We start from the raw sequence: 15,577 nt of genomic DNA, 5'->3' as shown, positions 1-15,577 counted from the left end.
TACAAAAATTTAAAAAATGTAAAATTTTAGAGCCTGCAAGTCCACTCAATCTTACTTTTTGTTCAGCCAATCGCACAGACAAAAAAGTTTGTTTACATTTGCAGGAGATAAATGCTGCCCACTTCTTGTTTACATCCTCACCTGAAAGTGAGAACAGGCGTTTGCATGGCATTGTTGTAGCCAGCGTCTCAAGATATTTACGTGCCAGATGCGCTAAAGATTCATATGTCCCTTCATGCTTCAACCACCATTCTAGGGAACATGCATCCATGCGGATGACAGGTTCAGCTTGATAACAATCCAAAGCTGTGCAGACCAACACATGTTCATTTTCATCATCTGAGTCAGATGCCACCGGCACAAGGTTGATTTTCGTTTTTGGTGGTTCAGGTTCTGTAGTTTCCACATCAGAGTGTTGCTTTTCTAAGACTTCTGAAAGCATGCTCCACAACCTCTGAGATTTTGAAAGGCACTTCAGATTCTTAAACCTTGGGTCAAGTGTTGTAGCTATCTTTAGAAATCTCACATTGGTACCTTCTCTGTGTTTTGTCAAAACTGCAGTGAAGGTGTTCTTAAAATGAACAACATTTGCTGGGTCATCATCTGAGACTGCTATAACATGAACTATATGGCAGAATGCAGGTAAAACAGAGCAGGGGACATACAATTCTCTCCCAAGGAGTTCAGTCACAAATTTAATTAACGCATTATTTTTTTAAACGAGCGTCATCAGCATTGAGGCATGTTCTCTGGAATGGTGGCCGAAGCATGAAGGGGCATACGAATGTTTAGCATATCTGGCACGTAAATACCTTGCAATGCCGGCTACAAAAGTGCCAGGCAAATGCCTGTTCTCACTTTCTGGTGAGACTGTAAATAAGAAGAGAGCAGCATTATCTCCTATAAATGTAAACAAACTTGTTTGTCTTAGCGATTGGCTGAACAAGAAGCAGGACTGAGTGAACTTGTAGGGTCTAAAGTTTTACATTTGTAAGTTGCACTTTTACGACAAGATTGCACTACAGTACTTGTATGAGGTGAATTGAAAAATACTATTTCTTTTGTTTATCATGTTTACAGTACAAATGTTTGCAGTGATGAGCTGCCAAAATCTTAGGAACCGGTTCCCTACCAGGTCTTCGGCGGCACGGCTCTGGCAGGTGAAGGACCCGCCGAAGAAGACCCGGTAAGGAACCGCCCGGTGAGTACACCCCCCCCAATCCGACCCCCACCCATGTCCTACCCCAGACTGTCCCCCTCAGAAACCGCAACCCGAAACCGCAACCCATAACCCCCCCCGCTCCTTGTCCCCTGACCACTCCTTCCCGAGACCCCCAACCTTAACTGCCCCCCAGGACCTCACCCCCTACCCAACTCGCCCTGCTCCCTGTCCCCTGACTGCCCCGACCCATCCACCACCAACCCGACGGACCCCCGGAACTCCCACGCGGTGCCTACCCAACCCCCCCCTTCCACAACCCCTGACCACCCCCCAAGAACCTCTGCCCCATCCAACCCCCCCCCCCAGCTCCCTGTCCCCGCCTTATCCAACCCCCCCGGCCCCGGCCTCTTACCATTCTGCTTACCCCCGCCGGGGCCGGGCTGGAGCCGCGCTGCCCGGGGCTGAGGCCGGGTCCCAGGATTGGGCCTGGCCCAGAGCCACGCTGCGCGGCCGGAGTCGGGGCCAGGGCCCGGGCCGGAGCCGTGCCGCCGGGAGCTGGGCCGAGGCCAAGGCAGGGCCCTGGGGTCGGGGCTGGGCCGTAGCCGGGCGGGCGGCGCCTGGAGCCCTCCTCACGCCCCCCGCCCCAGCTCACCTGCAGGAAGCCGCTGCTTCCCGGGAACAGCTGATTCGAGGGAAGCGGGGGGGTGGGGGGTAGAAGCCAGGGGGGAGCATCAGGGGAGGAGGCGGAGCGAGGTGAGCTGGAGCCAGGGGCAGGGCAGGGAGCTTTTGTTAAATTTAAAAGCCCTTTTAGAACCGGTTGTCCCGGGACAACCGGTTCTAAAAGGGCTTCTAAATTTAACAACCGGCTCCTGCGAACCGGTGGGAACCAGCTCCAGCTCACCACTGAATATTTGTAATAAAAAATAATATACACTTTGATTTCAATTACAACACAGAATACAATATATATGAAAATGAAGAAAAACACTGAAAATATTTAATAAATTTCTAACTGGTATTCTATTAACAGTGTGATTAAAACTGCAATTAATTTACAGCCCTACTAATGGCTCAGATAGCTCCTCAGTCAGCTCCTTGAGTATTCTGGAATGTATTTCAAAAGGTCCTGGCGACCTGAAAACATCTAACTTGCACTGCTACAGACTAGGGACCAAATGGCTGTGCAGCAGTTCTGCAGAAAAGGACCTAGGGGTTACAGTGGATGAGAAGCTGGATATGAGTCAACAGTGTGCCCTTGTTGCCAACGGCATTTTGGGCTGTATAAGTAGGGGCATTGCCAGCAGAAAGAGGGACGTGATCATTCCCCTCTATTCGACATTGGTGAGGCCTCATCTGGAGTACTGTATCCAGTTTTGGGCCCCACACTACAAGAAGGATGTGGAAAAATTGGAAAGAGTCCAGCGGAGGGCAACAAAATGATTAGGGGGCTGGAACACATGACTTATGAGGAGAGGCTGAGGGAATTGGGATTGTTTAGTCTGCAGAAGAGAAGAATGGGGGGGGGGGATTTGATAGCTGCTTTCAACTACCTGAAAGGGGGTTCCAAAGAGGATGGATCTAGACTGTTCTCAGTGGTACCAGATGACAGAACAAGGAGCAATGGTCTCAAGTTGCAGTGGGGGAGGTTTAGGTTGGATATTAGGAAAAACTTTTTCACTAGGAGGCTGGTGAAACACTGGAATAGGTTACCTAGGGAGGTGGTGGAAATCTCTTCCTCAGAGGTTTTTAAGGTCAGGCTTGACAAAGTCCTGACTGGTATGATTTAGTTGGGAATTGGTCCTGCTTTGAGCAGGGGGTTGGATTAGATGACCTCCTGAGGTCCCTTCCAACCCTGATATTCTATGATTCTATGAACCTAAGCAATTTTTAACTTGTTCTTTCCATATTTTAGCCTCTGATCCTACCTCCTTTTCACTTGTGTTCACTATGTTAGATGTCCGATTTCACCAAAAAGGTTAGTAGCAAACAGAAACAAAAAAGTCGTTCAGCACTTCTGCCTTTTCTGTTATTGTTTTTTTCCTCTCATTGAGTAATGGGCCTACCATGTTCTTGGTCTTCCTCTTGCCTCTAATGTACACCTGTCCTCGGGAGCCAAAAAAATCATACCGCGTTATATTGACCTTGCTTTGATCTGCCGGAGTGCACAGTCCCGCCCACCCAGAGCGCTGCTTTACTGCGTTATATACGAATTCGTGTTATATCGGGTCGCGTTAGATCGGGGTAGAGGTGTATTTGTAGAAGGTTTTCTTGTTACCCTTTTTGTCTCTAGATAGTTTAATCGCATTTTGTGCCTTGGTCTTTCTAATTTTGTCCCTACATGCTTGCATTGTTTGTTATATTTATCCCCTTAAACTTGCTCCCCTTGGGATCTTACCTACCTACTCCCCGAGTTTGCTCAAGTCTGCCTTCTTGAAATCCATTATCTTCTCTGTGCTGTTTTCCCTCCTACCATTTCTTAGAATCATGATCTATCATTTCATGATTCATTTCTTGTTTCTGTTTCACTCTTGAATTTGTCAAATAACATTTTAACTTTAAATAAGATCTACCACTGATGTTAAAATAAGGGACTAAGAAAAACCTAAGCAAGAGCCATCTTTTACCTTTAACTTACTATCTGAGGATTGGTCTACACTAGCGCAGTAAATCGATCTAAGTTACGCAACTTCAGTTACGTGAATAACATAACTGAAGTTGACGTAGTTAGATCTACTTACTGCGGTGGCTACACTGCGCTGTGTCGATGGGACAGCATCTCCCGTTGACTTCCCTTATGCTTCTCGGGGAGATGGAGAGTGCTCTCCCATCAATTTAGCGTGTCTTCACCAGACCCGCTAAATCAGGGGTGGCCAACCTGTGGCTCCGGAGCCACATGCTGCTCTTCCAAAGTTAATAAGCGGCTCCTTGTATAGGCACTGACTCTGGGGCTGGAGCTACAGGTGCCAACTTTCCAATATGCTGGGGGGTGCTCACTGCTCAACCCCAGGCTCTGCCACAGGCCCTGCCTCCACTCCACCCCTTCCTGCCCCCTCCCCTCAGCCTGCCGTGCCCTCACTCCTCCCCCTTTCTCCCCCCCAACTCCCCAGAACCTCCTGCATGCCACAAAACAGCTGATTGGGAGGTGCAGGGAGGGAGAGGGAGGTGCTGATCCGCGGGGCTGCCGGTGTGTGGGAGGCGCTGGGAGCGGGTGGAGGAGCTGATGGGGGGCTGCTGATGTATTACTGTGGCTCTTTGGCAATGTACATTGCTAAATTCTGGCTCCCTCTCAGGCTCAGGTTGGTCACCCGTGCGCTAAATCAACAATCACTGCCGATCTACCGGTAAGTGTAGACATTCCCTGAGTTTACCAGAGGAAATTTTGGAAGGCCAAATGAAGTCTCACATTTGCATGCAGGAAACAGTCTATGAACAAGTGTATAAAATGTACCTGTTTTACTAGTTTCTTCAATCCACCAGCAATACAAGCCTACAGGTGTTCAGTTTCCACACATTACAGGAAAATAAACTGATCCTTTTTTGGTTCACTTAATTGCCAAGTCTGACCTTTAAAGGAGCACGTTCTCACAAAAAGGAAAGATTTTTCTAAAAACCAGGTAAATGCTCTTTAACAAAGCTTAAAACACAAGTAATTCTTATACAGAATTTTTAATAAAGGGATCTCCTGCTCATGACCATCTTTAAGTCAAAGTAAACAAGGCAGCTTAGCACAATATGTGAATAGCTAGTTAAAACTAATTTAATAGTGACTTAATACCAGCTCACACGGTTTATCCAGGCCCAAAAGAACACTACACTACAATAACTCCATTGTAGTATTTTGTACCTATTTGCAAAAACAAGTAAAACTCAGTACGTTTGTTTCAAATGGAAAATACATCATGTTCATTTAACAGCTAATGGCAAATCATGGCTATTTCAACTTTTTTCTACTTGCCAAAGCGAATCAAGGAAGAAGCTCAAACTCATTTTCCTGTTAACAGATGGACTGAGAGGACAGTCAGTTAGCATAACAATAGTATATATAGAATGGTCCTTCCGCTATTAGGTATTAATCTATAATTATTTGCACATGTGCATAGCATAGCCACATTAGTGCAGTTGTGTATAGCTATTCTGCACTGAAACTGCAAAACCACACGCTTTTTGAATATTTGTTCATTTAATAGATTTGCTGATTTAGTAGAGTAAGTTTCCTAACGTGATCTGAATATACTGACCATAGCACTTCCAGTCCTATTAAATGTATTACATGTAAATATTATAAGGAGCTACCTGTAAGTGGGAGCCTCTCAGGTGTTCAGTAAATCAGTCTACGGACACAGTATAACAGGATCTATTATATTATATCTTAGGTATTTTACAACCTCCATGACCATGATACATGAGCATCTCACAATCATCAAGGTGTTTACCCTCACAAGACCTCTGTGCTATTTGCCCCATTTTACAGGTGGGGAACTGAGGCACAGAATGACTAAGGCTGCCCCAAGGTCACACAGATGTCTGCAACAGAGCAGGAATTGAATACCGTATCTCCCACTGTCTAGGTTAGGGATCTAACCACTGGATTATCCTTCCAAAAGATTCAGGGTAGCCTTTTTTCATCTTAGCTTTTAAATCTCTGGGGCAGGAACTGCACATGGTATATTTGGACAGCACTTAATGTGCGTATTAGCAGAATGCAAATAAAATAGATTTTTAGCTAAAATAAACATGAGGGTGACAGAGAAATATATTTCCATTTATAGCCAGTTCCATGACACAAATGCATCTGATGACATTCAAAAGTGCAACTCTTATTTCAGTAAATCTAGTCCGAATCAAAAGCTAGACTGTCTTTTCAATATACAAGTAACTACAAACGGTAAGATCACTCACCAGGTCACATTATATAAATTACCAACCCCAACATCATTAGATTCATCTTCAAACAGCCAGGTAATCTGGAGCTGTGAAAATGAAAGCTGCATCAGACTCAGAAGCATTAAACCTGTGGATATCTGGCCTTTAACATCCCTCATACTACTACCAGGATACAGAAATTTTACTTCTCATGCCCATAAACACAAGAGGAAGCCAACACTGTCAACATCAGACTAAAATATGTCCTCTCAGACAGAACTAGCATCCAACACACAAGGCTGCTTGCAGAGTCAGAAAGAAAACTCTAAACAAAAGCCCTTACAAGAAGAACTTCATTTTTAATTGAAGTTTGGCCATCCATCCTAATGTTATGTACTGAAGGTTAGAAAGATATAGAAACACAGGGTTGGAAGGGATCTTGAGAAGTCATCAAGTCCAGTCCCCTGCACAAGTAGTCATCAAGGTATATATGGAGAAGTTTTGCCCCTGAGGAATCAAACTTTTCCTGAATGGGCAAAAAGGAGCTGCCATGAACAGGTGAGAAGAGTATTAACGAAACTTCTGTCATTTTTGATAGTGCAAGAGCTCTCCACAACAAGATTAAGAGATCTGTACCATTGCTAGTTTGGCAGGATACAGCACAGAATCATCAAAGACTTATTATGTGGCTGACAAAGCCCTCAGACAGTAATACCACAAGCCACCAATATCCAAAGAGAACTACACCTCTACCCCGATATAACACTGTCCTCAGGAGCCATAAAAATCGTACCGCGTTATAGGTGAAACCGCGTTATGTCGAACTTGCTTTGATCCGCCAGAGCGTGCAGCCCCGCCCCCCCGGAACGCTGCTTTACCGCGTTATATCGGAATTTCTGTTATATCGGGTCACGTTATATCGGGGTAGAGGTGTAGTTAGTAAAATGTGAAGTTACCATTTCAGAATGGGAACACGCGTGGCCTAGATTGCTGCAAGGGCTGGTAATAGAGCATTTATTTTGATTTGTAAAATGCAATATGAAGCCTATCACTTCCAGGTCACTGATTCAAACTGGCTAAGACCAGTAGTGACTCTAACTGATGGCTATTCTGTGGCCAGGAAAGAGCTGATAATCTCAGTCCAATGCCCAGCAGTAAACTATTCATTTCTGGCTGAAAGACTGAAAGTATGTGGTGCAAATAACAACGCACAATTTTTTTCCCTCAGGGTTTACTGTGTGTGAATGGCTAGTGATCTAATGCTCAGAGCAAGAAAAAGGGGGAGTGGAGAAACAAAGGCAGAGGGTAACAAGAGCAACTGGAGACCTAAATACAGCTTACCAAACAGCACCTCTTATCAAGCAACCAGCATTAACTCTCCAGAATAGCTACTTCAGATCTTAAAGCAGCAGAAGCAAAGAAGAGGGAAGGGCTGAATCTGATGATATATAGTAAGAAAATATTATAGTGGGAGGGATAAAAACTAAATTTTTTATCTATTTTTCATAGTTGATTAGACTCTTTCATTGCGACATTTCTAATCTCTTTGAAGTGTGTCTGCCATGTATGAGTCATAGGTAAGATCAGCTGATTGAGTGAGTGGGATGGGCAAAGTCCTTGAGCTAAATACTGATTGATATAAATATAGAGCTAACTAGCAAGAGTCCATCCTTGAGCTGAAAAAAAAGCCAGACTTAGTAGGCCACTGACAAAGTGAGAACTTAGGAGCTTGGACAAAGTGGTAGTAGGTGACTTAGTGGACTAACGTAAAGGAAATGTTCAATAAACTAAACTTTAATTTAAAGGGGGAAGGTTTATTTTTGTTGTTTGTTTTAAGACAAAAACTCAGTGCAAACTAGCACTATCAGAGTGAAAACGCCAAGGTAGCCTTGCAGGTAGAACACTAGCAGCAAACCGATGAGTGTGGGGGATACCCAGTTTACTGCACTGATGGTATGCTTCAAAGCCCACTGAAGTCTTTCCATTGACTTCAGTGATCTTTGGATTAGGCCCAGAGTACAGGATGTGTGATTACTAGCCTTGGGAGCATGAACTACCCTTCCATCACAAAGGTGGGGAATTTTTCCACATCAGCGTAGAAGCAAATTAGTAGTGCAGAGAATCTTATAGCTGGTGTAGCTATACTGTGAATAGAGGTCTTCACTTTGCAGCAATAGGGCTTTTCTCAAGCAGGGAACAGCCACATTTCAGAACGAACACACACACACACACACACACACACACACACACACACTTGACTTTCACTAGAAAACTTACATGATTTTAGTACAAAATCCCTTTGTTTATTTATTTAAGGGCTTGCTGATAATTTCTCTACTAGACAGCAAGATTACTGTCAATCTATCATTTGTGAGAAACTACAAACTAGTGACTGGTCTTTGCAGCACATGCAGTACTGAGGATTTGAATGTAGGTAATCAATGTCTTGGGGAGCCTGACTTTGCACTTAAGAAAAAAGGAGAATTCTGTGATCACACAATTTCTTTCTAATATTTTTCTCTTTCTTAAGGTTAAGATTCTAGCAGAAAATCCTATTATCTTTGCAAGTATAAGAAAAAAATCACCTTATTTTGCAAGAGCAAAAATGTCAGACACCACAGAAACACCACAGTTATTAGGAGAAGTTCTTACTCTCTTACCTGTACATTTTCTTCTGTAACCTGAATTTCAGCAGTGTAAACATAATCAATAAGCATTCTCAGCGTCCAGCCATCTACTTCCTTTATTCGAACTCTCTTTGCTCGACTCTCACTCATTTCACCTGCAATACAATTTTGTAGTCTGATTAATTTAGTCACTGGGAGCTGCACTACTGTCAATGAAGCTACTGTCCCTTGTTGGGGATGGTTTTAATTTTGTCACTGGAAGAACTCTCTCCCAGCGATAAAGAGCGGCCACACATAGCCTAAAGGTAGAGTAACCCAGATTATCTGAAGTTACTAAAAGACTATCTAAAGTACTTATGTGGCTCCTATCACCATAGAATCTGACAGTCTCTTTATCAGGGCTCCTTGCTTCTGCAACTCATTAGGTTCTATCTTTGGATGGGGGGGACAGACCAGGGCTAGGAAGGGCGAAGCTTCTCCATTCCTGCCTCTTCTCTTGAGTTCCTCTGTCAGAATTTAGGCTCTAGAGCAGTGGTTTCAACCAGGGGTCCAGGGCCCCCTAGGTGGCCATGAGCAGGTTTCAGGAGGGCCACCAAGCAGGGCCAGCATTAGACTTGCTGGGGCTCAGGGCAGAAAGCCGAAGCCCCACCGCATGGTGCTGAAAGCTCTGGGGCTCCGAGCCCTGCCACTCAGGGCTGAAGCTGAATCCTGAGCAACTTAGCTTTGCAGGGCCCCCTGTGGCGAATGGCCCTGGGCACTGCCCTACTTGCTACCCCCTAATGGCGGCCCTGGCTTTTATATGCAGAAAAACAGTTGTTGTGGCACAGGTGGGCCATGGAGTTTATATAGCATATGGGGGGGTGGCTCAGAAAGAAAATGGTTGAGAATCGCTGATCTAGAGGAAACACAGGAAATGCCAGACTGAATCAGACCTGTGGTCCATCTAGCCCAGTATCGTGTCTCTGATTGTAGCCAGTGCCAGATGTTTGAGAGGATGGTGCATGCAACCTCACGTTATGGAAAGTGGGATAATCTGTCCTCCACATTATATCTCCTCCCAATCCCTAGTAGTTAGAGATTGATGTAAACCCTAAAGTGTGAGGTTTAATATCTTTCAAAAATGTTAGCATTTACAATTATAACTCTGGATGGAGAAAGAATGGAGAAAATGCCTCCATTTTTCCATTTGGTTGTAACCAGTTAAGTGAGTGAAACTTGCAGGTCAACAGGTAGAAATGTGGGTTATTAGAAGTGTAACATATACAGGAATTAAAGATTAAATTTAGGACATTGTCAGTGGAGAATGGCCACCTAGCATAGGCAGTGTGGTTGATTCTTATTGGAAGGAAGCAATTGCACCTGTAGCACACAGTCTGCCAATCCTTGAAGCAACAGTGGGTGTTGGGTTTAAAACTCCCACCACACCGATTCACTGAATAAATGGTTAGTCTGTTTACATAGAGATATTCTGAATGTGTGACATAATAATACTCAGCATTTAAAATACAGCTAACTTAATGGGCTTGCATTTCTGCATTATCAACCAGATGGAAAAAAGCATAATAGAAAAAGTTGCTTTCATTTGAGTTGAACAGAAAAACTAGGATGATTTTTTTTAATCTGATAAAAATATCAATGCTCACTGGTAATCAGAGCCAGAAGGGTACCCAGAAGTCACTTACTACAAGACAGGCCCAACAAAGAAAGTAACAGAACGCCACTAGCCGTCACCTACAGCCCCCAACTAAAACCTCTCCAGTGCATCATCAAGGATCTACAACTTATCCTGAAGGACAATCCCTCACTCTCACAGACCTTGGGAGACAGGCCAGCCCTTGCTTACAGACAGCCCCCCCAACCTGAACCAAATACTCACCAACAACTACACACCACACAACAAAAACACTAACCCAGGAACCAAACCCTGCTACAAACCCCAGTGCCAACTCTGTCCGCATATCTATTCAAGGGACACCATCATAGGACCTAACCACATCAGCCACACCATCAGGGGCTCGTTCACCTGCACATCTATCAATGTGATATATGCCATCATGTGGCAGCAACGCCCCTCTGCAATGTACATTGGCCAAACTGGACAGTCTCTACACAAAAGAATAAATGGACACATATCTGACATCAGGAATTATAATATTCAAAAACCAGTAGGAGAACACTTCAATCTCCCTGGTCACTCAATAACAGATTTAAAAGTGGCAGTTCTTCAACAAAAAAACGTCAAAAACAGACTCCAACAAGAAACTGCAGAACGGGAATTAATTTGCAAATTGGACACCATCAAATTAGGCCTGAATAGAGACTGGGAGTAGAGGGTCACTACAGAGACTAAATCAATTTGTTAGTCTCTAAGGTGCCACAAGTACTCCTTGTTGTTTTTACAAAAAATAATTTCCCTTTGCTAAATACTCACACTTTCTTGTCAACTGTTTGAAATGGGCCACCTTGTTTACATTGGCCTCATTAACACTACAAAAGTGATTTCCACTCCTTGTCAACTGTTAAGAATTGCCTACTTCCAACTTAAACTGAATTGGCTCGTTAGCACTGACCCCCCACTTGGTAAGGCAACTCCCATCTTTTCATATGCTGTGTATTTATACCTCCCTACTGTGTGTTCCACTCCATGCATCTGATGAAGTGGGTTTTAGCCCACAAAAGCTTATGCCCAAATAAATTTGTTAGTCTCTAAAGTGCCACAAGGACACCTCGTTGTTTTCACTGGTAATCTGTGTATCAACCACAACTGAACACTTAAGAATTAATAACTGGAGAATTATTTAAATGTCATTTCTATGCTGCACTACATGGGTATTCAGCCAAAAATGTGGAGTGAAGGAGAGAAGAAAAGAAAGCACAGAACGAAAGACAAGTCAGTCCTAGCAGAAAGAAAATGTTAACAGATTTCAGTCAATTCCATATCATAAACAAATCAAGTCTATCCTAAATTTACAGTTTAATCTCAGTAAAGTGATCCCTGTTTCCCAATACACAGTTGTATATTCAACTAGAACTTCTGATCCTAATTTGAAACTTAGTTGTCAAAATTTTATTTTTACTCTTTACCTGCATGCCCCATATCAGTAATGTAACTGAAGTTGTAAAATGCATACCACAGTGATTATTTCTGATGTCCCATGTCATCAAGAAAAAAATAAGGAAACATTAAGGACCAGAGTATACCACAGGGTGGGAGGAAATAGCCAAGCAATTTAAAAATAAAATTATCAAATACACATTTAATAATAATTTTCATTTTGACAGCATCTTCCATGAGAGGGTTTCAAATTTACAACCAGTGAAGAAGTAAATCCTCAACATTCAAAATCCACTGGGAGACATTAAGGATCTAAACCTACTTTAGACCTACAAACCCTCTAACATGCCTGCTGTAACAACATAACAGCAACTTATTAGCATGGAGTGAGAAGAGGCAGAATCCAGCCTGCACAGAAAAGTTATGCCAACAATGCACAGCATCTCTGTCACTCAATTATCCAAAGAATACCAAAATATGCACTCCAGCTGCCAAAGCCACTGAAAGCGTTCATGTCTAACAGCTTACAACACTATAGAACTGAGGAATTTACTTAGGGAAAAGAAGAGATGTTAAAGGGACATCATCTACTTAAAGTCCAGAAAAAAGTGATTGAACCTACTGTTACACAGGATTATTACTACTGAAAAGGTTAAAGAATCTCTTTCTCCTTTACTTTGAACATGTGACAGCAATTTACATGGTCATTTTCTACTGTTTCCCCTGTTTGTGTGCATCTTTCACAAAGAAAAAGGAAGAGAAAAATAAAATAAATAAAACAAGATAGACAAATACCAAGCATTGTCAGGAGGACTTAGAAGAAAGAGAATCACCCAAACCTACTTTTAACTCCTTTTATACAAAGAGACTGGATTTCAAGTTGACAATTCCCTTCAAAGTTAGAACAAACTAACATATAAAATATACAAGGTTCCTATAATTGTAATGTCTTATTACTATATAAATAAAGCATAGCAAAACAAAACTTTTTTGCCTGTGCACTTCAGCATAGTCTGATGATAGTTAAAGGTAACAAGTGTTAAAAATATTTAGTACCTGTAAACATGGCATGGAAGTAAGGGCTGCAAGCGGCTAGTACGACTCTATGAGCTGCAATTTCCATGTCTTCAGCTACTATCGTCACATCACACAACAAGTTTTGACTGTTTGAAAAAAAAAAATATCAAAGGAAGAGTAGTTTTACATAAGAAAAACCATAGTAGAAAAGCACATAACATCTACCTTATAGTAAAAACATGACTTTTTCCCCAACAAAAACAACATTGATAAAAACAAAATTTTTGACTCTGTTTCAAAAAACACACAGCTGTATACTTACAGCTGGTGCTTGGGTTCATGCAGCTTCCTAGGCACAAACTAATTAATTCTGCTTTCTTGCTTGGATAAAAGACTTGTATGCCAAATACAGAACAACTTATATCAGCCTGTCAGAGTTTGAGGCTACATACTCTGGAGGAATCCTCTTTCCATGCCATGTATCAATATGGACAAATACTAAAAGGTTAAGATTCACTCCCATGTAGATCAGGGCTATGAGCTTCCTAGTCAGTGATAAGCCCAAACTTCAGAGTGGCTTTCTTTGTTGTATTACTTTGCAAGTTCATGCCTTGTTTACTATTCAAAATCACCATAAAGTTTCTTTGTTATTACTACTTTTCAAGTATATCTTCATCATCAAAAATCTCTGAACCCAGAAAAATAGCTTAGGTTTTTCTAGGATGAAACATAGCATGCCTGAATTTCCAACTTCTTCAGTTAGTAGTGTTGTTGTAGCTACATTGGTCCCAGGACATGAGAAAGACTAGGTGGAAGAGGTGGGTTGGGAAAGATTTCTTTCAGGATGCAGGCCCCATCCAGTATGGCTTGTAATTGTTTGATGATATCCCGTCTGGATTGCAGTGTGGTGTGGTAGCTGAGAACTAGGAGTGTGTGGTCGGTGGATTTTTTTCCTGTATTCAAGCAGATTCTCCCAGGATATTTGGATGGACCATTTCACGATGCAATCTACTTCTCCAATGGAGTGTCCTTGTTCGGTGAAGGCAGTTTTAAGTGGGTGAAGTGTGTATCCCACAATTTCACCTAAAAGTACCACCATGCATCCATTAAACTCTCTAGAACACTCCCCCACAAGCATCAACCTCCTGGACACCACAATCAGCTTCAACAAGGAAACCCTACAGACAACTATATACAAGAAACTCACGGATCACCACACTTACTTTCATTTCTAGTACCCACCCCAAACACAACAAGAAATCTGTTATCCACTCACACACCACAGAATATGCTCTAAGAAGGAAGTCCAGGATACACACTTAAAACTGCCTTCACCAAACAAGGACATTCCATCAGAGAAGTAAATTGCATGATGGAAATGGTCATCCAAATACCCCAAGAAAATCTGCTTCAATAAAGGAAAAAACCTACACACCCCTAATTATCACTTGCCACTCCACACTGGAATCTGTGTGGGGTATCACCAAACAATTGCAATCCATACTTTATGGGGACCACATCCTGAAAGAAATCTTTCCCAAATCCCGTCTCATGGGCTCAAACAACCCCCCACCGCACCCAACCTCTCTAAGCTCACAATCAGAAGCAAGCTCCCCACAGACCAGGACACACCAAATCAAATGACAGCAGATCCTGCTATGACAGATGCAAAGCCTGTAGACATATCTCCACTGCTAAGTGGATCAATACCCCTAACACCTTCCAAGATCCATACATCCTATCAATGCCTATCACAACATATAGAGTACCTCATCCAGTATATTAAATGCCCCAACAAGGACTTGGGTGAAGCCAGGCAATTACTATTTTCCTCGATAGAACTCAGACAGAAAAACAATAAATAACAAAAACACCCTGTTACCCATGGGCAAACTCTTTAAAAAACGATCACTCAATATCTACCTCTCAGTACTTGACCTCAAAGGAAACCTGCACAACACCTTCAAATGACAAACCTGGAAACTTAAATTCATAACTTTGCTAGAGACTTAGGGCTTGTCTACACTAGAAAATTAAGTTGACTTAAGTTAAGTTGATGTACAGTCACCACAGTAATTAAAATGGTGGTTCACGTCCACACTTGCTCCTTCTGTCAGTGGTGCATGCATGCTCACCAGGAGCACTTCCACTGACTGAAGTGAGGCATTGTGGGACACTAAGAGCTAGAGCCTGGCAGCCCTGGGTATTTTTTCATCCCCCTGGCGACAAAAGTTTTGCTGACATAAGTGCTAGTGTAGACATGGCCTCAATAGACACACTGGTTTCATGGCTCATTACAATAATTTGTAACCTACTAACCCTCCTTTGTCCTGTGACTGCAGAAGTGTTAATTGTCACTTCATCTTGAATGGTCTCTTGCAATGTATTAATTTCTTATGCTTAATCTGTTCCACCTGATATTTAGCTGAGACACTCTGATTACCTTTCCCACATCTGAAGAGCTCTGTGTAGCTCAAAAAGCTTGTTTCTTTCACTAACAGAAGTTGGTCCAATAAAAGATATTACCTCACCCACCTTGTAACTTTTCTAGATCCATTTGTATTTCTCGCCTGAGTGTTTACAGTACACTGTTTCCTCCCTCTTCTTTCCGAGAGAAATTCTTTATTAACTTTTTCATTTAAAACCTGGCCTCATGCAGATCTTTGTAGCACACTCACTAGATACCTCTGTCCAGTTTGATCCATTGCAATTTACCATTACTCTTCATGGTCAAATCTCTCAAGATGCAAGTTAAAAATCTGGCTATTCTCAGCATTTCTGATAGGCTGGAGTGATCAATTGCATACTTTACCTACTGCTGCCATCAATGGCGAACTTCAGTCTCTCCCTGGC

At 42.6% G+C, this 15,577-nt stretch overlaps 1 protein-coding gene across 1 annotated transcript in view; it reads right to left on the bottom strand.

Annotated features, from left to right (window-relative positions):
- KLHL2 (kelch like family member 2) overlaps positions 1–15,577 on the bottom strand; it is a 110,557-nt gene that overhangs the window by 82,673 nt on the left and 12,307 nt on the right. The window contains exons 3-4 of the mRNA XM_024218927.1: positions 12,764–12,870; positions 8,686–8,807 (exon numbers count right to left, since the gene is read on the bottom strand). Of these exons, the coding sequence (XP_024074695.1) occupies positions 8,686–8,807; positions 12,764–12,870 (229 nt within the window). The remainder of the gene's footprint in view (positions 1–8,685; positions 8,808–12,763; positions 12,871–15,577) is intronic.

Source organism: Terrapene carolina, unplaced genomic scaffold, assembly GCF_002925995.2.
Source record: "Terrapene carolina triunguis isolate 2854851 unplaced genomic scaffold, T_m_triunguis-2.0 Scaffold66, whole genome shotgun sequence".
NCBI classification, from domain to species: domain Eukaryota; kingdom Metazoa; phylum Chordata; order Testudines; family Emydidae; genus Terrapene; species Terrapene triunguis.
The sequence above is the reverse complement of the archived record's forward strand: the minus strand, read 5'-3'. Positions and strand labels throughout refer to the sequence as shown.